General features: G+C 35.8%; 1 protein-coding gene across 1 annotated transcript in view; it reads left to right on the top strand.

The window, feature by feature from the left end:
* The window catches only part of CDH19 (cadherin 19), a 99,637-nt gene extending 76,389 nt beyond the window's left edge, over window positions 1-23,248 (top strand). Inside the window, exons 10-12 of the mRNA XM_007096080.3 lie at window positions 16,520-16,637; window positions 18,883-19,134; window positions 21,719-23,248. Coding sequence (XP_007096142.1) covers window positions 16,520-16,637; window positions 18,883-19,134; window positions 21,719-22,209 — 861 coding nt within the window. The 3' untranslated portion in view covers window positions 22,210-23,248. The remainder of the gene's footprint in view (window positions 1-16,519; window positions 16,638-18,882; window positions 19,135-21,718) is intronic.
* Window positions 23,249-23,461: the final 213 nt, after the last annotated feature.

Raw genomic sequence — 23,461 nt, 5'->3', positions numbered from 1 at the left:
CAAAGTGTCCAATGTACCCCTTCAGTAATGGAAGGTAAGATTAGTTATTTATTTCATAATAAGTTAATGTTTCCTTATTATTAGGAACAGTTCTAAATGAAAAAAAAATGAAATACCAATCTTTAAAAACTAAGTAGAACTGCTCAACAAGAAACTTGAATGCTAATTTTTGCTGCAACAAACTTGAAAGGTATGTTGAGAGTTGAACTCTGTGGAGGAAGAAATATGTCTGTCGGATGTAGTGGCATGGAATTCTTATGTGACTTGCTAGGGGTTAAATGCTATATGGGAAATCTACGACATGCTATACTTTTTTATAATTTTACAGATGTATAAAAGTTTGGTAACATTTTCAACATCATGTAGCCTAGGAGAGATTGAGCAAGGATTATAATTTGTGTCTGTGTCCAAGAATGATGCTTCTATTAACGATGCCCAGATAATTATAGAGACTAGCTATCCTTAGATTATTTGCACAATAAAAAAACCAATAGAAAAAAACGTGGTTTTTTTAAAAAAAATTCTGTACTCATAAATCATTACACCTCCAATTTTAATGACAAAAATAAACGTGAAATCAATACAACTGAATCTCGCCTCCTTTCTAGGATATGCATAGTTCAAACTCAGAATAAATGACACTGGTCAGTGCTATTTCATAATCAGTTTCCTTTAAGGAGGAAGGCCGGGAATCATCAAAGAAGTCAGGAGACTCCCATATGTCACTATTGGATTTAGAGACTTATCCAAAGTCTTTAAGTACCTGAAAGAAGGATACACAGCATGGCTACTTGCAATGGTCCTCCACTCAAATCTAAGGGGAAGCCAAAGCTCCCCCCCACCCAACATTGCTACACACACTGTGGTTTATGAATTGAAATCAATGTACAGATTACGAGTGCTGCCGATATATCCAACAGTACCATAGATATTTTCTTCTTAACACGTGGTGGGTGATGCCTTATTTAATAATGTGGGTGTTAGGGCGCTTATGGCTCCTGAATAGTCATCGTTTGTGCCACGTTTACTCAGACATTACATGTGGAATCCGATTGAGTTCGGCTCACATTTCTTGTTTGAAATTGACTTGGTAGGCTTCCTTCAAGTACAGTCGAAGCCAAGCACCTAAGATCAATACGTACCTCCCTCTTTCAAAAGTGCTCTTAATCTCTTACTTGTTCCTAAAAAATCAGATAGCAATGTGCGAAACTTACAACTTAATGGAGTAAGCTCTCAAAAAATATTTGCTTTAACAGATAATAAAGCATATCCTGTGTAACTGAAATGATTTGTATGCAGACAACATAATTATTTTTAACTTAATAGTGTTTATAAGCAAAATAGTAGAAGCATTCAGTTTATTTTTTTTATTATTTTTTGACGTCTATTTATTTTTGAGAGACAGAGACAGATCATGAGGAGGGGAGGGGCAGAGAGAGGGAGACACAGAATCCGAAGCAGACTCCAGGATCTGACTGTCAGCACAGAGCCCGACACGGGGCTCGAACCCACAAACCATGAGATCATGACCTCAGCCGATGTCAGAAGCTTAACCAACTGAGCCACCCAGGCACCCCAGCAGAGGAAATGCATTTTACTCTATTTAAAAATAATAAAGAGTTGATTAATAAAGTAAGAAAGCAGCTACACCATCAAAACACAAGTTGGAAAATATACGTCACATAGTATGAATTCTTGACTAAGCCAAGGAAAGACACAGGAGCAGAATGTACTTCTCCAGACTGCAAACAGGAAATTTGGGTGTGGAGGCAGACAGGAAAGAATCTCTTCTCTGGACTCAGGAATGAGAAGTGAATGGAACGCAAAGAAAAAAAGGAACCATCTATGATGTACCTCCTGACCTGAGATACCCCTAAGTAACTTCCAAAAACTAAGGTGGCATAGAATGAAATATGGAAAGCATAAAATTTGGAAAATGGAAAATTTGGAAAATTATGAAGAGGTAACCTCATAATAGCAAAATTCGAGGGAGACTTTGTGCCAACAAAGATGGAATGTGGTGTGAATTTGTTTACATTGAACATCCCAAAGTGAAGTTCCCTCTTTCTTCTCCCACTCTCTCCTTCCCCTCAACACTCTTCACAAAAGAGCAGGCCTCTGTGATGGTCAAAAATCCCCACACGGTATAGTTTAGAGAATGCACACCTGCGCTCACCTATGTGTACACACATGCACACGTGGAAACGAAACAAGATGTAAGCAACCTACATCACAAAGAGAATTATAAATGGACCAAGAATGGTACGACAAACAGATCTTCAGGCATTCGTATCAGTTTCTGGGTACTTTAGACACGACCCGTTAGTCTTTGATTGCTTTCATCGTTTCTGGTACAGAAATATGTTCTAGGCTCCGCCATTTATCAATTTATTGCTTTGTAGCTTCACAGTCATCCTTCAGTACCTGCTTAAAAAGTACCTGCGCTGTGATAGTGCGATAATGAATTGGTCCCTTTAGAGCATTTCTTCTATTGTGAATGCAACATTGAGCCTTGTCAAAGGAGGGCACTGAATGAATGAACACCGCAGAAGAAAAAGGGCCGCTCTTCCTGGCTCCCGTGTACAGCATGTTTGGGTTTCCCTCTCATGCTGCACAGTTGGCTTTGTCCAGCCACAAGTATAGTCCCAAAGGTCCCGAAGGTATATTCCCTCGGCAACCATACAAGTCTTTCCCAGGCCTGATGAGTTCTATGCTGCCCTCCCAGCGCGGATGCCGTGAGCTCTAGACCTTGCACCTGCAGCGACCTCCTGGCTTTTTCTGCATTTCTGCCCACCGGCATACGTGTACCCTGGAGGTTTGTTCTGCTTGCCTGGAGAATGTGGACTAGCTCTGGCCTCGGCCACCCAGTGAACTCCTTTGTCCTGAAAGCAAGACGCTGCGAGCATACGTTCTCCAAGGAGACCTAAAGCTTGTTTTGGAGACAGCCTCCCTTCCATACTTGTCCATCTGGATAATTTCACTGAACTTCCAAGGACCCTTTGGAGTTATTCTATCTTTATAGTTACTCTCGTATGGTAGCTTAATCATTCTTTATATTAATCTTCCTCCTTTTAAGTTGCTGTGTGCTTCCTGTCCCTCAGTTGGACCCAGACTGATACTTAAGCTCGTCTTTTTATATTTCCTGCCTCAGATTCGGAAGCAGTCATTTTCCTAAGATTTTGTGATATGGCAGTGGAGTGCTGCAGAACATACAGATAGAATGGGCAGTAAGTAAAGCTGAGATACCCACCCCAGAAAATCAGGAAAAATCCTGCTTCCTCTTCCTCTCTTGCTCTCACTATGTAGCTCCCCTATTCTCTGTCTTTCAACAATGTGGAAGATCACTCTAAAGGAAACTCTCCCACTGTTTGCTCTTTCTTTGTTCACTTGCTTCAGTTATTTAAAATCATGTACTTTCGAGGGACACAGATATGATAACTTTCAGAGGACTTTCTTTAATTAGAACTTTTATAAGTATTCAGAGGTAAATAATTTTCACTCAAATTGCAAATCATAAGCCCACCCATCATTCATGAGTTGGGATAGTTCTGTCATACGTATGTGCATGTGTGCATAGAGGCACATATATATGTATGAAGCTATGCAACACTGTGGCAAATGATGCTTTTTTTTTAACCAAATACTTTGAATTTCTAATACAGACATGCATCCTAGGAGTATTCCAGGACTCATTACCTTAAATATGATTGAATTAATGCGGACAATATTTATTTATTTAAGTTTATTTACTTAGAGAGAGAGAGAGAGAGAGAGAGAGAGAGGGAGAGAGCACACAGGGGAGGGACAGGGAGAGAAGAGAGAGAGAATCCTAAGCACGCTCCACACTGTCAGTGCAGACCCCGACATGGGTCTCAATCCCAAGAACGGCGAGATCGTGACCTGAGCCAACACCAAGAGACAGATGCTCAACTGACCGAGTCACCCAGGTGCCTCTAATATGGACAATATTTAAAGGTGACAATACCAAAAAGAGGCAAGCAACGATTTTAAACATCAGAAGTGTCAGAGAAGACCGAGGATGCCAAAACAAATGCAATAAAAAATATAATGCTTGAAAGCAGTGTCGAATTTAGTAAGTCTTTTTAATGACCAATAATTATATTCATAAACTCTATACCTTTTTCTTGAGATCAGTAAATTTTAATGAAATATAAAGCCAAAATATAGATGGGGAAATAACTACTTGCAAAGATCTGAAAAAGTCATTCTGTTATTATTATATAATAGCTCTTGCCGGTTGATAAGAAATCATCTTGTTTAACAGCTGGTTCCTTGGTATTGATGTAGTAAGTGATCTTTCAGAAATACTATGAGTGAGCTTGCCAGTGAAGAAATATTCACCTCCATTATACCCATTATAGATGACACCTTCATTATTTCTGACAGTGAATTTTCTCTAGTATATGTTGATCCTACTGTGTTTACCCAAATCATTTTCTATAATTTGCTTTTCCTAAAAATTGCATAATTTTTATTTGTTATCAAGTACTGAATTCTATTAGTCCTTTAAAATAGAATGTCTACTGCTTATATTCATCAAGAGTGAGCATTTTTAATAAATTGATTTATAGAAAACATATTTATGAAATTATTTATGGGTATAGAAATACAAACAAAGTAAGTAGGTGAAAAATGAGTATAAAATAAAATGTGCACATGTAGATGATCTTACTTAAGTTAGGAATAACAACCAGAGTGAAAGGTGTTTGGGGATGCCAATTATCCAATAAAGCACCTTAAACCCAATAAAGGAAAAGCAGTCTTTCTTTTATTTTTTTTTTATTTAATGTTTACTTATTTTGGGGAGAGACGAGTGTGAGTGCGGGAGGGACAGAGAGAGAGGGAAACAGAATCTGAAGCAGACTCTAGGCTCTGAGCTGTCAGCACAGAGCCCGGTGCAGGGCTCAAACCCACGAACCGCGAGATCATGAACGGAGCTGAAGTTGGACGCTTAACCAACCAAGCCACCCAGGCACCCTGAGAAAAGCAGCCTTTCAAATTGGCTCCTAGATTAGTAGAACAACCAGATTAATGAGTCTTGAAATCACACAATTTAAAGCAATTAGATTCCAGAATAATCGATGTTATTCTCTAAAAGCAACATTCTCCCTCATTACCTTCATTTTCGCACCAAAATTATCAGATTTTTTAAATTTGTATTTACAAATAATTAGAGTGAGACACTTTGAATTGTGACACTTGTTTTTTAAAGCTTGTGATGTGACTATATGTGTGAGACTTTATGAGATTGTCATGAGCTAAGCTGGTTCACTTTTATAATATAAATCTATGAATAAGTGGGTAGGGCAAAAGTGTAGCATTTTAAAAACTTTAAAATTTTCCAAATGCATTTCAGTGAGGATCAGTATGTCTTAAATCAATGTTCTATTATATACAATATTGTTTTAGAATTATTTTAGATAGGATTTTGCTTGTTTCTTCCTAAAATTTTAATTTCCTTTCTTTTTTAAACTCCAAATAGTAATTTCTTAATGACAAAGTTATTTGGGATTGTTGGAGATTGACTGCTTGACTTCATTAGAACATTAGAAAACTAAACAATAAGTCACTTTTTTCTACTTAGTTATCATTCTTGGCACCAAAGTGATCAGAGTTAAGGAAAAGATAGGCATTTGGTCTTTCTCTTTCTCTCTCTCTCGCTCTTTCTTTTTTTTTTTTTTTTCTAGTGATATTATCTACTAAACCTTTAATGTAGTCTTAAGCAATACAAAGCACACAGCTTTCCAATGATAACTGAATGTATCTGTGTGAATTTGATGAATTTGCCTCTTTACCATTTGAGAAAAATTGAGAGAAGAGGAAAATAATTTCCCTCCCCTTATTTGTTCTTTAAATCTTCCCCTTGTTTTTCATCTGTCTGGTTTTGTCCCAATTTTTAGAGAGACAAAGGGCACTTTAGAGAGGAATGCAATGACCATTTGCTTTCTGGTATTAATTTGGGGGCATTTCGTGGGCTAATTGGTATTCTTCATTATTGTCTAAAAATCACGTATGTAGAAAACCGTGGTTTTTAATTCAAATATGTTTCCCCTCGTGTGGGAGTGAAACCTCAAAAACAACAGTAAACAACAATGGCAGAAAGATTGCCTGATATAATAGCAAGAGAATTTTACTAGCTCACACACTCCCCAGATTAGATGATGATCTCACCGCACTGACTACCGATTTCCTCATTTGAAAAAAAAAACGCACGTTGGCCCTATAATTCCTATCGTGTAAGAAGTTAGTAAGGATAAAATATTATTAAATGAGAAAATGGGTAGCCCTGGCCTTTGTTAAAAAATAATTGTGTTACTATTAAAATGAACAGTTAAGAGTAGTTTTAGAAGTTCTTAACATGGGGCTCATTTTCCTTCTAAAGAGATTCTAAATGAGCTGTAAGGTGTCTGTGCACATGTGACATTACCCAGAAACAAAACTGCCAATGCGGATTGCTACATGAGGGTGCGAACAGATTAATAGTGTTTCATTCCAGGCTTAAAGGAATCCGTTATTTAGAAACTAAACGTTAAAAAGTTACAAATTTCAGTATAAACATTATTGTGGTTGGTTTGGCTTGGTTTATTGGAGTTTTGATTTTGTCAGATTCTTGATTTTTTTTTGATTGGTTTGAAACAGATTAAGTTGTTGCTTTTTAAATCTTTGGAGCAATAGCTCAATAAATTGCATTTGCCTTTTTTTTTTCCTTAAAGTAATTAAATACTTCTTTTTTTGTTGACCAGATTATTTATTTGTAGTACAAGAAAAATGAAGCCTTTGAGTATGCTAATGAAAACAAACGAAATAATAATTAAATCAATAGGGGTACAGAAAACCCATATTTTATAATACAATATTTGTGTATTCTAAAAAATGTGGAAATCTGGATCACGTGAACCCTGTTGCAGAGAAAATGCATAGATACATATAAATTCTCTAGTCTTTTCAACCAATTTTGCTGAGCCAATTAGATATTCATAGGAAAGAAATAGAAAAATCCACCTAAACCTCATACCTTATACAAAAGTTATTTCAAAATGTATCATACATTTATATGTACACCTAAAGCTGTAAAACTTTTAGAAAGAAGTAAACAGATGAAAAAACTATTCTCTATGGCTACACAGAGTTCTTAGATATAGCACCAAAGGCCCAATCCATAAGAAAAAAAAAAAGTATTGACTATGTAATAATTTAAAAAAATGGAAATCCCTGTTAAAAGGATTAAAAAAACAATCTACAGATTGGAAGAAAATATTTGGAAACCAAAGATTACTCAACGGATTTATATCCAGACTATACAAATAACTCTTAAAACTCATCAGTAAAAAATTAAATAACACAATTATAAAATAGGCAAAAGACATGACAAGACATTTCCCTGAGAGGTTATACGGAAAGCAAAAAAGCACACGAAAAGATGTTGACCATCATTAGTTATCTGGACAATGCAGTTAAAAATTACAATGAGATGTTACTACACACCGACCAGAATGGCTACAAAAACAACACCCGGTGATATCATCTAATGCTGGGAGGTGAGGGGGTGGACGTAAAAAGTGAATTATAGTTTGACAGTTTATTATAAAACTGAGCATGTACTTACCGTACAATCTAATAATCACACATCTGGGCGGAGTGTGGCACACGTCAGAGAATTACTGACATTTACATAAAAATATTCATGGCAACTCTATTCATAATACAGCCGAAACTGGAAATAATCCACATGTCAGTTACCCGGAGAACGATTAAATAAAGCGTGATACATCCATAAAATGGAATACTACCTGGCCATAAAAAGGAACAGATAATGAATACATGCAGAGCACAATGGATCTCAAGGGCATTATGTTTCATGAAAAAGGCAATACCCTAAACCTTATGTGCTTTATGATTCCATTTATAGTACATCCTCCAAAAGGAAGGAGTAGGGGTGTGTGACAAGAAAGAGGGGTACAAAGGAGTTCACCTGTGGTGACAAAACTCTTCTGTATCCTGATTGGGTGTGGTGACACTGGTCTTTACATGAGATCAAACTGTTTGAGTTACTCACACTCATGCCAACACACACATGCACAGGTACATGGATGTAAGAACCAGTGAAAACCGACGAAATTTTCTCTTTAACACTATTGTACCCATCTGAATTTCCAGGAATTGAAATTGTACTACAGTTATGGAAGATGTAACCACTGGGTTCACTGCAACAAGTATTTAAAATACTCTATGCGGGGTGCCTGGGTGGCTCAGTTGGTTAAGTGTCCGACTTCGACTCAGGTCATGATCTCACGGTCCGTGGGTTCGAGCCCCGTGTCCGGCTCTGTGCTGACAACTCAGAGCCTGCAGCCTGTTTCGGATTTTGTGTCTCCCTCTTTCTCTGACCCTCCCCTGTTGATGCTCTCTCTCTGTCTCAAAAATAAATAAATGTTTAAAAAATTAAAAAAAATAAAATAAAATACTCTATGCACTGATTTTGAAATTTTCTGAGAATCTACAGTTATTTCAAAATGAAACTTAAAAATCATTTGCTGGAATGAAAGATAAAAGACAAAAGAAATGATGTAAGAAAAATAAGAGTTTCAAAGGATAATCATTAATATTATTGAGAATACTTGAGGCCAAGAAATCCACGAAGTTGAATAATATCAAAATTATATATTACAACTAATCCCTATGCTATATAAACTTTCCCAAAGCATCCAAAACAAGGGAGGCTCCTCAGGTTACTTTAAATAACTTTACTCATAGTAAAAAAAAAAAAAAATGGCAGAATTAAATACCTGCAAACATAAAATCAAACACAAAACAGTTATTAAGAATACGGCTGTCTGTAAGCATTATATGTGAATTTCAATTAAAAACAATTTATTAATGTATTAAGTGCTGATACACAGCACAGAAATGATATCCTTAGGAGAATAACAAAAAAATGATATCTATGAATATTTTCCATTATATCAATATCTCAAAGGAACAAAAAGATACACACCAACTTTTCATTTGATGATGCTAAGAAGCCCTTTGATAAAATTAAACTTAAATTCTGGGTAATGAAATGCAGCCATAATAAGTATTGCAAAAAAAAAAAAAAAAAAAGATAAAACTAACACTCAAATCAATAGTCAAGATCTCAATATTGAAACAAGTCGGGTACCATACTTTAAAACAATGATGGAGGGCACCTGGGTGCCTCAGTCGGTTAAGCGTCCGACTTCAGCTCAGGTCACGATCTCGCGGTCCATGGGTTCGAGCCCCGCGTCGGGCTCTGGGCTGATGGCTCAGAGCCTGGATCCTGCTTCCGATTCTGTGTCTCCCTCTCTCTCTGCCCCTCCCCTGTTCATGCCCTGTCTCAAAAATAAATAAACGTTAAAAAAAATTAAAACCATGATGCAGAAGAAATGTCTGCTTTCACGCTGTGATTTTTCATAGTGTTCTGAACCTCAGGTCCATACAATAATATGTAAAATATATTTTAAAAATTACTGAAAAGAAGGACATCTGTTTGAGGAAGTGAGATCTAGTGCAGGACTGTAAGGAAATATGGTGGACTTTTAAGCACTTGAAGTCACATTTAAAAATGTAAAATCGGAGAATTGCTTTTCAACCGGTATAAACTGTGGGTTATACAAGATGAGTAAGTCTGTGCCTGTAGTTAACAATGTGGTGTTGTGTACTTAAAAATTTTTAAGAGCATAGATCTTAACAATGTTCTTAGCAAATTAAAGTTTAAAAAATTAAAAAAAAAACGGTTAGAAATAACTCACTAAGTATTTCTATGATATATACCAAATGCTATCATTTTCACAGGTAATGAATTAAAAATCATTAAGGAAATATTTTATGTGTTTTCTGATACCGTGAAGATCATTCTTGGTCTTATTTCCCACAGGATTAATTTCTGGACAAGATGACAAACTAAAAAGTGTCTATGTGCTTTGGATAGGTCATACATACATTGTAGAAAATCAAAATGACAGAGTAGGTGCCCTCAATTCTGGAGAAAATCAGGCATTTCCTTGATGATCCACAAGGTTCTGTTTTTGTTCTTGGTGTGTAAATGCCCAGGGTGGGGAGCAGAGGAGGGAGAGAATACTCAGTAGTTTGCAGAATATGAATATAATAAATGAGCTGACATTAGGGCAATTTGCCTTTCCTGTTTGGTGGAAATAGTTCTAATTTTTCAAATTAATGATTCCCATTATCTTGACTGATACCAAATATCTTTTTGAGAAGTAAAGTATAATATCAGTGATGTTAGATTCTTTTATATCAATATTCTGTCTAATGTAAAGACATGTTGTCTCCATGTAAAAACTTTCTGCTGCCTAAATTTCCATGATCCTACATTATAATCTGGTTTTCTTCTCACCTTCCTTTCTTTCTTGTGTCCCGTCCTTTTAATTTTTTTTTAAGATCACTCTTTCATGATAACTTCTAGATCTTTACGCCTGTTCTTTCTCCTGTATTTCAAGCTGTATGCCCAGTTAACTAGAGAGTTCCGCCTGTATGTCCTAAGGTTACACCACATTTTCTTCTAAGCCTGCCCTGTTTTTTTCAATATCCCTTGCCAAATGACCATAACTCACCAAATTGTGCAGGAAAGATGGACGTGTGGACATCATCCTTAATTCAGTCTGGTCGTTTCTTCTTCATATTTAATCCGTCATTAATTCTGTTGATTCCATCCCCGGAGTACCTCCGTACTTTAGCCTCACTCACCCTACCAGAGACCTAACATACCTTCTGGAGTGAATCATGGATGGTTCTGCTGAAGGACCGTCCTATAAAATCAAATTTCTCTTCCAGTCTCACAGCTCACAGGCAGGGATACACCACAGTTGTTGCTGTTATCAGTTAAGTCTGAGAGCATGGAGACAATTCCACGGCAGTTTTTAGTGGTGGGAAAACAGTCAGAAGAATACATCCTACGCCCTCTTGGAAAGGGTGAGATGTTACGTTGATGATGTCAACATTCCCTATGGGAAAGTTGGAGTCTGGGAAACCTTCACCTGAGAGCATGCTGTTACCATCTTCAGCTTAGGCAAACACTTCAGCAATCTCCATATAATTTCTCATTTAAAATAACACGTTCTGTAACTGTGGATGTTGTTGTCTTTATGTATCACATCAGGAGGTTTTGAATACAAACCAAATGCTCCCCTGGATCATGGCAACAGCTTGTTAACGAGGTTCCCTATTTCCAGATCCACACTAAAGGTGTCTTCAGAATGAACATTCTAAAATGCAGAAATTTCCCAAACATTTGGATCATGGGATCTCAGATAAAAAATAAAATCTTTTTTTTTTTCCAATTTATAACTTGTGAGTGGACCTCGGTATAAAGTACAAACTTGGTGATATGCCCTTCTAGAACGTTCATGGCATCACCACTGCTCACCTCTGAAGTGTAATCTTTTATTTTTAGGTTAGATGCCAGGTCCTCTGACCCCCAAATGTTTAAGTATTATGTGCTTTGGGTGTTTTATTCTGCACTTTTATTCTTCGGGTATTACGTCCCTCTTCTCCATTAGAATGTAAACTGTGGTGACAGAGACACTTGATCCTGGCCACTGTTGCACCCCCAGGGCCTGAGATGGCTTGGTGTGTTCCAAATGCCAATGAAATATTTGCTAAACAGATACCTTTGGGATATTCGTCAAATATGTTTATACATTAATTTTTTCATTTATATATTATGTTATATGAATTTTTAGAAAGTATGTTTTTAAAATTCATTTAACAAAAGGAATATATATATATATATATATACTGATATACAAATTTAAGAAAGTACAATTTTTAAATGAATATAAGTAGATATCTATAAGTGAACGTCAAAACATTATATATCTACGGCATTTAAATGCATATAATTTTGTTAAAAGTCCTTTTTAGAAACGTAGAGTATCTCTGTCTCTGTCCAGTACCAAAACATTAGAATACTATGAGCTTCTCAACATTTTCTCCTAATAACATGCTAAACAAAGAAAGAAAACAGACTATCGACTAGATTTTCTTGTTAGCTCTAATTCTATTACTGTATTAATTAATACTTTGGCCTTTTGAACAGATATTCAACAACAATTTTGAATCCTTTATTTTCTCAAAACAAGTCTAATTTGTAATCATGTTCTCAGTGGAGTGGTATAAAAAGTGACAGTCTTACGCAAATTTGTTGACTATATTTCCAGACAGTGGGAGAAAGAATTTGCATTTATAGCTTGATGCAAGGTACAACTACCTAGGATAACTAAATAAGCAGCAATTTAGTTGAAATTTTAAAAATCCTTCCATGTATTCATTTATTGCAGCTCTCACTTTTTGTTTAATGTGCATTAATAGAAATTGTTTATTAAACACCTTCCAAGGAATTCAGAATTTATATCAATACTCAATACCTGTATTTTGATTCATCATTTATTTTTTTAATTCATTGTTTATAATCTTATTTGAAAATTCATCAGCTAATCCTGGAAGTAGATTTCACTGAGATCTACTGTTCAGGTAACGAAACAGACTCAAATGTATTAACCCATGTATAATACTTACTTCTTTGCCTAGCTATCAAAAACTTGCATGTTTAATAAAGGCCATACCTATATTCTGTGTCAAAAATGAATGTTGTACTGATTTTTTTTAAATCAGAATAATTAATCGAGGAATGGCATTTTAGTAAGTTGGCCCATGTGTGCCTCTTTTTTTTTTTTTTTAAAGAAGTCATTATGCATGGTAATTGACAGGTGCAAAATGATTATTTTTTTTCCCATGATTATCTTTAAAGTCAAATACCATTTGTAGTTCTATAAAATGATTAAATGGAAACTTATGCCAATTTTTAACTACCTTTGACCTGTAAATGCACATTTCTTTCATTTCTACCTAATAATATGTTCTCTGTCTGCATTCAGGGTTTTCACATGCTGTTTCTTTGTCTGGATCACACTTGCCCCATTAATTCATGTTTTTTACTCAAGTATTCGTTCACTTCCACCTTGGAAAATCATTTTCTTTCTCCTATGTCAATACTCAGATTATTTTCTTCTTTTTTCCCTCAACCGTTATTTTTGGTGTCTCTCTTTTCTATAGGAATTATATTACTTATTTCTGTGCATGTCTCTGTCTTGTATGAGACTTCGTTTTGTTTGCTTCTTGTATGCCACATCCTTTACCGTGTTTTTGTTTTTGTTTTTGTTTTTTTGTATGCAAACTTCAGGAACAAGAACAGGTCCAGGGCTTGAACAATGTGTTCTGTGGGGGAATAGAAAATGGTGGCCAGGGGCTTGGGGGTGTGAGATAGAGGGAGAGATTGGTAAAGGATAAACTTTCAGTGATAAGGTGAATCAAGTCCAAGGATCGAATGTGTAACATGGTGCCTATGCTGATAAAACTCTATACATTTGCTAAAAAAGTAGGACTTTGAAAAATGATAAAGATGTAAGGTGATGGATGTGGTAATTAATTCCAGGGAGAGAATCTTTTCACAGCGTATATGTGTATCGAATCATCCTGATGCACAGTTTAAATATTTCCCAATCTTATTTTTCTCAATAAATCGGAAGAAAATGTGCTCTGAGCCCCACGTTCGCTACTCATTTCACGCTAGTGGTAGCGTCAGCTTGCATTCAGATTCTGACCCAACCGTTTTATTTACCTGAGATCCTTAGGTGACCTGAAGCGAAATATAAATAAATATCAAACGGGGACAATAATAGGATTTATCGCATAGGATAATTGTGAAGATGGCCTACGGTGATATATAAAACAATCTCAGGCCCTTAGGTGAGTTCCCATTGAGACGTGGTTATTTTTAGATTTTTCTAGGCTGTCACATAATGTTTCCATCATGGATTTTAAAGTGTTATAAATGGAGAATCACACGGATTGGGTCAGAAAAAAAATTCGAAAAAACTCTACCCAAAACAAAGAGGACTTTAAAAATCTGAGTTCTCAGAATTTGTCATCACATGGCCATTCTTCTTTGTCTAATCTTTGCTTTTTGATTTGTCTCGGCCCCTCTCATCAATGTATATGACCATTGATAGGCTCCAGGTAAGTAGATAGAAGGAAATCATTTAGAAATCTAATCAATGCAAAAGATTTTTTCTTAGAATTTTATCTGAAAATGAAAACCAAAACCCTCCCATTGTCGTATGAAAAGGAAAATTGAGATCCCTAGTCAAGATTTTTGTGTTCAAAAATGTCGGCCCTGTTTGAGAAATGTGTGTTCTCAAGAATAATGTACATGTTCAGGGTTAGTTCAAAAGAATTAATGATACCTACTATGTGACTGATTCTGTCAGTGGCTTCCTATTTTTGTAAAGCGGTTCATATGTAACTTCCATTTATAAAGCAAGTGTAAGTGGAGGCACATACATTAAAAAGGGACCAGGGTTGGGGCGCCTGGGTGGCTCAGCCAGTTAAGCGTCCATCTGACTTCAGCTCAGGTCATGATCTCACGGTTTGTGAGTTCGAGCCCCGCGTCGGGCTGTCTGCTGACAGCTCAGAGCCTGGACCCTGCTTCCGATTCTGTGTCTCCCTCTCTCTCTGCCCCCTCCCCCAACTCACACTCTGTCTCGCTCTCAAGAATAAACGTTAAAAAAAAAAGGGGGACCAGGGTGCTGAAAGCTATGCATATTCAGTTTGCCTATACATATGTAGAGAATAGTTTCATTAATTAAAATTACTTAAGAATATATATAAAGTGAAAATCTCACCAGTGTGCTTCAGCCTTCATTCACAAAATGGAAACATATTCAACATTTAGTCTGATGCATGTATTTAATACAGAGTCAGGTAGTGAGATACATTATTCATTGCCTAAAAATCAAGTCTGCATAGGGCAACAAGATAAACATGAATTTCTGCAGTTTGCTAGCAATCTTAATTAAACAAATATGCATATAATGAGATTATGCACACTATTCCATAGGATACCACCTTATCTGTGCAAATCCCAATAAGACTATGTTTTCATGAAGAAAACGCATATAAACACATACTGATTGTGTGAAAAGCACTTTGACAAGCTATGACATATAATTCTACATTTTTTTAGTGTTTATTAATTTTTGAGAGAGAGAGAGGGAGACAGGGTGCGAATGGGGGAGGGGCAGAAAGAGAGGGAGACACAGAATCAGAAGCAGGCTCCGGGCTCCGAGCTGTCAGCACAGAGCCCAACATGGGGCTCAAACCCATGAAACAGTGAGATCATGACCTCACCCGAAGTCAGATGCTCAACTGACTGAGCCACCCAGGTGCCCCATGACATATAATTCTAAAAACGCATCCTAAAAATTAAGTTAGTATCTCCATTTTTTAAATATAAAAAAACTAGTAAGTGGCAAAGCCAGGGTTCAACATATCCGTGTTTCAAGTTCCCCCTCCCTTTACCCTAGCTATGATGATAATCCAAAATAAAAGCACTACCCTAATATGACACACATTTATTATCATAGGCATGGATTGAATGGAACTATGTTTCATTGCATGGTTTAACACTGTATGATCATGATTTAATTAGGAATGTGTTATAAAGAAAAAGAGAAGTCAAGAAATAGAGAAATAATGTACAAATTATGTTAGCTCTTTAAGCAGGTGGATATGTATCTATTCTTTGAAGTATAACATTATAAATTTTGGGCCTGTCATCTTGCAGCTAAAGATATTTTTGTCTGACACATGGTTAAAAGCACTTGAATTCTAGAAAATTCAAAACAATAACTTCTATAATCAATTTACTTTAATTTCCAGAATGAATCACAATCTCACTATGTGATCATGACAGCATATCTCTTTTTTGACAATAATGAACTACTTGACTGACACATTCATGTCTGGAAAAAAAGAATCAACTGTGAATTGATGTGTTCAAAACTGCACTACTTTACTTTTTTTTTATGATCTGAAATAGGAATTTATTTGATGTGGAACACTTTTGCCATAATCTTTATGGGTCAAAGGAAATCATGTACATTGCCCCTAAGCTCTAACTGCATTATTTCCTCAAATCAATTTAAAAACTCATTAGTTTAGCTAATACTTTAGTAAGACAATAAGTTTACCGCAGCTATGCTCTCAAATAAGCAGGGAATATATAACTGCAACAAATCATAATGGCCACTATTCAGAAAAGGAAGGGAGAAGAAAAAAAAAAAAAGGAAGAAAGGGGGAAATCAGACAGAGAACATGGGAGGGAATCTTGATTTCTAAGCAGTAATACTTTGAGAACTTCTAACAAACTTAACTGATGGAAATCATCTTATCCATCAAGACTAATTTATTACGCAATATCAAGTCACTCTTTTAAAAGGTACAAGTGAACTTATTTATAATCTGAGAAAATATTGTAATATTCTCCCAAATTTGGGTTATCTTCTGCAATATCCATAAAAAATTGGTAAAACAGTTTTGATGAAAGCTAATGATGACGATAATCTTTCTAACAGTAGTTAGTTTCTGGAATCAAAAGCTAGCAACCTATTTCTGTCTTTTCTAGGTAATTCAGACCATCAGTGCAGTGGATAGAGATGAATCCATAGAAGATCATCATTTTTACTTTAATCTGTCTGTGGAAGACACAAAGAACTCAAGTTTTATAATCATGGATAATCAAGGTAATGGCATTCGTCATAATGGCCTTTTATCCTTTCTTTGAGACATGTGTTTGGTTTTAAGGGAATTTATAATGCTGCTGCTTTTTATATGGTTCTTGGGATATGATAACGTTGAGAGAGTAGGGAGTGGCAATGAAAATGGTAAACAAAACTCAAAGTCAAGTTCTGAATACTAACCCCATTTCTCACTGGATTCCTTTAAATGAAAAACCCTTTTTCAAATCATCAGTGGCTATAAGACCTTGCAAACTCTGAAAGACCCTGCAAATATAATTGCATTTCTGACAGAATGGTTCCTTTCACGTCCTTGTAGAACTCAAATTTCAATTTTGTCTGGGGAAGAAAGTGGTATGTACTTATAGTCATGTTAGCTCGATGGATCCACAGATATTTGGAGTCATTAATTAGAAGCTATAAATATATAAAATTGGTTAAAGATTATTCCCTTCCTTTCAAAATGGAACGATTACATCAATCTCAGGACACAATGTTCCCAAGGATTTTGATTGGAGAGACAGAATATTTTATCGCTCCATACAGATACAGAAGTGGAATGACTTTATATAAAGCAGCTCTGTTCTTTTTTCCTTCCCTTCAGTAAAAGTTTTTCTTGTCATCCTATGGATTTCTATCTTAATTTTACTTTATATCTTAAAGATAGGAAACACCACAGGATTTATTGCACAAGCTTCCATAGTCAAATACCTGTAGCTGTCCTTTCTCACAACTGAGTTTAAGCTTCGAGCTAGGAGAGATGTTTATTTAATTTTTAAAAATGTTTACTCATTTATTTTGAGAGAGAAAGAAAGAATGAACATGAGCTGGGGAGGGGCAGACAGAGAGAATCCCAAGCAGGCTCCGTGCTGCCAGTGCAGAGCCCAACGTGGGGCTTGATCCCAGGATCCCGTGAGATCATGACCTGAGCCAAAATCAAGACCCAGGAGCTCAACCTACTGAGCCCCCCACCAGGCACCCCTGGGGGAGATCTTTTACAGGAGAATAAATGCAGACATGTTCTCCTCCTCTCCTCCTGGTCAAATTCTCCAGTGAAGGAAACTCAAATACTCTTAGGATAAAAAATGCATATAACAATATAAGAAATTAAGTTTCAGCTTAGATTTATTTACATTAATATAAAATAAGTTGCTGAGGAAAAAGAAGTATGTAAAATTGTAAAGAAAATAATTTGATTCAATGTTTGTGATTACAAGTAATCTAATAAAATATATATGGAAAAATGTAAACTTTCTTACCTTTCCAATCTGCCGAGTAAATAAAATGATATCACAAGAGTTTTATAGGTTCCAAGTACATGATGGAGAATTTGCTTTTAAAAGATGATTTGGGAAAAGTCGTTAGCAGGCACACATTTTGAAAGACTTCCGTTTGTTTGCATTTTACTGATTGTGTCTTCTAAGGTTTCATTGATACACAAAACATTTGGGTGGATGACAGGCCAAAAAAAAAAAAAAAAGGGTTGGGGGGGAAGAAATATAGTACCCAGGCACAAGACTGCACCAAAAAAAGATTACTTAGAATATTTTGGGATTCAGGGAAAAACAACTTCAAAAGTGTTGAAGTATATATTGTTCATCTTTGTTAAGCTTTTAAAAATGTTCTATCTAGATGAGTGATCAGTGCTACTAAGGTTTAACTATTATCTGGGTTTTATATAGAAAATGGGTTAATAATGTCAAAGTGAAATGAAACATCCCAACAGAATTTCTCCTACCAAGTAAAACGAATTGTTTTGTCTCATTAGTAAATATATGATTTGAGATCACTTGCTGTGCTACTTGTAAATGACTTTGAAAATCTCGTGTATTTGTAGTATTTGTGAAAATAATGAGTTTCTACTAGTAAAAGAACTGTGTCATGAGTAAATAACCCAAATGAAACTGACTGTCAATGTAAATTTAATGCTGGTCCCCCCCTAGAAAATATTGACATCTCATTAAAAAGCCACTTTGTTTTCTTTGTTCCACATTTATGTTTTCTACCTTTATCAAGGACGTTTTGGAATTGATTGGTGTAATTCACCTAATTATGTAATTAGTGTTAGGGCCAAGTCAAATCGATAATGACTTTTTGAGTGGATCTTTTGTCTTTTTATCAGAAATTTCCTCTTTGTTTTTTGTTTTTTTAACCTTATATGATACATCTATACCATGACTTCTAGTACATGTGACTGGTGTGAATTTCTTTTGTATTATTGAAAAATGATGCACATGGATTTCTGTTTTAGATAACACAGCTGTAATTTTGACTAATAGAACTGGTTTTAGCCTTCAAGAAGAGCCCGTCTTCTACATATCTGTCCTAATTGCTGACAACGGGAGCCCATCACTTACAAGTACAAACACCCTTACCATACACGTCTGTGACTGTGATGATTATGGCAGTACACAGACCTGCAGGAATAAAGACCGTATGCTTTCTATGGGATTCAGAACAGAAGTCGTACTTGCTATTTTGATAAGCATTATGCTAATATTTGGTAAGTAGTGCTGAACAGAACCTATCTTCATTTATTGAAACTAAGAAATATAAAAAAATAGTTAATTCCATTATCACGGCACAGTATGGGTTTGTGTGTGTGTGTGTGTGTGCATGTGTGTGCGTGTGCATGTATGTGCGTTTAATTGCTCTTCTGGATGTGTTGCAATTCTTAAACCAGTGGAGTCAATAAAAAAAAACAGAGTGGCTGTGGATTTCAAGATGAAAACCAATGATCCTTGAATTCTATGAGTATGTCAGCATGGGTGTCCACTTCTGTTTAGGGATGTTTTTGTCACAATGCATTTCAGCATATACAGTTATATAACAATCGGTCATAATAATGGTGACCTTCTGCTGAGTGCTTATTACACTCCAGGATATTGTCTTGAGTGCTTTACACACAATATGCAATTTGATCCTCATAATAACCTTACGGAGTAGAACTATTATCACCTGCGTTTTATGGATGAGGAACGTGAAACTTAAAGCACTAAGTACTTTGCAAAGGGTCATGTGGCTGGTACACGAGGTGCTGAAATTTCGTAACTGCACACAACTCCCTTCAACCCTATACTGCAACTCCCTAGGGTCCTGTGGCCATTAAGAAAGTAAATGTTAGTGTGGACGAAGGCAAAAACAGGGTTTTACTTGATCAAAGTGCTAAACACGAAAGAAATTCCAATAAAATAGTTCCCTTTTTTTGTTTGTTTGTTGTTTTCACAAGCAGATAAGTTATACTCATTTTACAGGTGAGGCAAATGAACCCCAAAATGTTTTTTGTCAGGCTTTCAAGACTAAAAAGAATTCATTTGGCAAAACCTTTTCTCTTTCTTTAACATACCCGTGTATAATCTAAACCCTCTCTTGCTTCCCTTGTAACTTCATGTCAAAAGTCAACACAACTTGACTGCGTGTTGAGGGCAATCCCATCAGCCACTGGGTCTGCGTCCCAAACTCACGGCTCAAATTGACATCTATGTTTCAGGACTTGCTTGGCCTTCACTCTCGTTTTTCTCAAAGCTTCAAAAATCATGCCTTTCTCTTTCCCATACAAATTACCATTATTTCCTACCTCGCCTCAGTCTTGACAATAATTTTTTAATGGTCTTTGATCATAAAACTGAAACGAGAGTTACAGAGCTAGGTATCAGAATCAAGTGAAATATGGCAAGTACTGATATACACACAGGTACAGACCTACACCAAGTCTCAAAACCCTATAAGGAAACCAAGGGCAGCCTCACAGTCAAGGGCATGAGTAATATTTAGAGGGTTGGAAATATGGGTCAACCAGTAGTCAGTAGTTTCCTCTGAAAGTTTTGTGAATACTCTCCAATTCACAGATTGAAAAATTATTTATTAATTCCCTTTCTATAACAACCATATATCTGAGCTGCATTTTATAGTACCTGGATTCAAACCTAATGGCCTTATTTCAAGAACACGATTTCAATTTTTTTAAATGTAAGGTTTATATAAAGTATTGCCCAATGTATTTCTCTTTATGATAATATGGATAACATCACTTCATCTTTGTTTCAATTCCTATAGATGAAATTCTGAATACATCCAAGGCTGTGAAAGGGTTGGCTAGCCTTGACACACACACACACACACACACACACACACACAATTTTTATATTCTAAAATAATAATAATAATAATAAAAAGCATTCTGAAATTGTTCTATTTCTCCATGATGTTAAAATTATCTTAGGTCACAAACATTGATTGTGGGCATCCCAGTGTTATGTTTTTTTTTTTTTTTTTAATGATAGTTCAGGATTTCTGAAATGACTGTGGTGTCACAGAGCACAGGTGGCAAACCAACTATGGTGGCATATACTTTCTAGTCAGGAAATATTAACTTAGAAAATAATTATGCCGCAGAATTTTCCTCAGTGGGGAATTTCAAACTGCTCCGTTGTGCTTACCTTCTCTTAACGTGGATCGTTGGTTACTAAAATTGACCAATGCATATAGGTTGGAAAATCTTCCCTTTCGCTGCTTTTCTTTTAGTTTTCAATATCTAAAAAAATAAAATTTTAAATTATCCTCAAAACACAGTTTGCTATATTCTTATGGTTTTCTACTCCAGAAAGATTGTTAGGCTGCCTTGTGTCCTCTGGCCTGCCTCTGTTGTAAATTTTCAACAGCTAATACTGTATTTAAGTTTGGAGGGAGTCAAAAGTTATATGGGGTTATTCCACTGCCCAGGAGAGGAAGTCCCCAACCCCTGCACCGTTCAAGGGTCGACTGTATGTTTTGTTGTCTTAAAAATCATAAAATCTAAGCTCCTGTCTGAAGCTTATAACAAAAGCAAGGATTGTAAAGTTTATTATAAATAAGATATTAAATGCTATGTAATATCTGTAAACACAAACTTATAAGTATAAACTCATATTAACATATTATACTAACATATTATATTGTTATATTAATTATACTATACGATTATATATTGTATTATATATTGTATTATATTATATTAATAATCATTATAAATATTTATAAATCATTGTGAATAATTATAAATTATTATGGGTTAATGGATATTCTGGTATGCTTTCTTTCTTTGTTAGGGTTTATCTTTTTGATCCTAGGTCTAAAACAGCGAAGAAAGCAGACTCTGTTTCCTGCGAAAAGTGAAGACTTCAGAGAGAACATATTCAGATACGACGACGAAGGGGGAGGAGAAGAAGACACCGAGGCCTTCGATGTCGTAGAGCTGAGAAGCAGCGCCCTCATGCGGGAGCGCAAGGTGCAGAAGACCGCTACGGCCGAGATCAGGCGCCTGTACAGGCAATCTTTGCAGGTGGGCCCCGACAGTGCCATTTTCAGGAAATTCATTCTAGAAAAGCTCGAAGAAGCGAATACTGATCCTTGTGCCCCTCCTTTTGACTCCCTCCAGACCTACGCTTTTGAGGGAACGGGGTCATTAGCTGGATCCCTGAGCTCCTTAGGATCGGCAGCCTCTGATCAGGAGGAATATTATGATTACCTTAATGAATTGGGACCTCGCTTTAAAAGATTAGCATGCATGTTTGGTTCAGCCACTCAGTCATATAATTAGGGGCCTTTTATTATTAAAAAGTTTTTAAGAACGCTAATATGTGTTTGGGCACACTGGTAGTCACTTGAGTAGAGTGGTGTTATCTGGGGGGAATATATAGATACATATAGAGCATCTTCTGATTTCCTTGGAGTAAATACCCCTCGGTTATTTCAAGCTACCCGCAAGCTGTCAGTGAATGCAGATATGGCGTGATGCTAACAGTCGGCTCTCCGGTACATGTAACCGAAATATTCCTCTAGCATTTTTTTCACTACCATCCAATACAAATTCTCAACATTTTTGGATGTTTAATGTGAGAAAGGCCCTGAACTACATCAACTTAATATTAGTTCATGTATCCATTTTTTTTGTAAGTCTTACCGAATGAGAGAAAAATGCTTCTCTATTTTAAGTTCCGATGCTATATGGCTATATGGAGATAAACACTTACAGGGAATCTGAATGATTATATAAAACTTTTAAAAACTGTTTCTTGCTAATGAATATGCAAGTTTCTGGCTGAGATTCTACGATGATGGGTAGTAGTTTGATGTTTGAAAATCATTGTTAAGACCTCACTTGAAGACTGGTCTCAAATTTAGACAGATACTTGTTATATGTTACTTAATCAAGGATACAGTATAAATTTGTATTATCTTTGATATTACAGATTTGTATAAAAAAGGGGGCATGAAAAAATGTTTGGGAGTTTTCTATAAGTTATTTTTCTACGTAACCAAAGCAGAGCTTTGGCATGTCACAATACAACAAAATATATGTTGACGTTTACACAACATCCAATTTAAACTTTATTATAATTGTGGAAAGTGTGAAAAACCGTTAAGTGAATTTTATTGCTACTAAAAATGATAGCAATAAATGAAAGGAGTATTTGATTCAAAGTTGAATTACTATTCATCCAAAATATTATGATCAACTGTATGGATTCTCACCACTCATAGAATAAAACATGATAAGATTCTCAGCATTTCCTTTTCTATTAAGAGCTCAGACTGTAACTGGTTCTTAAGTGTCATATTTTTATTATGGAATATAAAATTAGGTGCAATAGTTACTTTTATTGTAACATTATGAAGAAAGTATGGTAGGCTGCCGGACCTGGTAGCATCCAGATAACAAGATTTATGACAACATTAGATAATAAGGTAATAAAACACCTTAAATTTAATGAACATTTTAAGAATGATCCTTATTATTCTATCCCAATGAAGATGGAATTCAAAACTCATAGGTTGAACAGGAAGAAAAG

Source organism: Panthera tigris, chromosome D3 (genome assembly GCF_018350195.1).
Source record: "Panthera tigris isolate Pti1 chromosome D3, P.tigris_Pti1_mat1.1, whole genome shotgun sequence".
NCBI lineage: Eukaryota > Metazoa > Chordata > Mammalia > Carnivora > Felidae > Panthera > Panthera tigris.
This window is presented reverse-complemented; position numbering and strand designations above follow the sequence as displayed.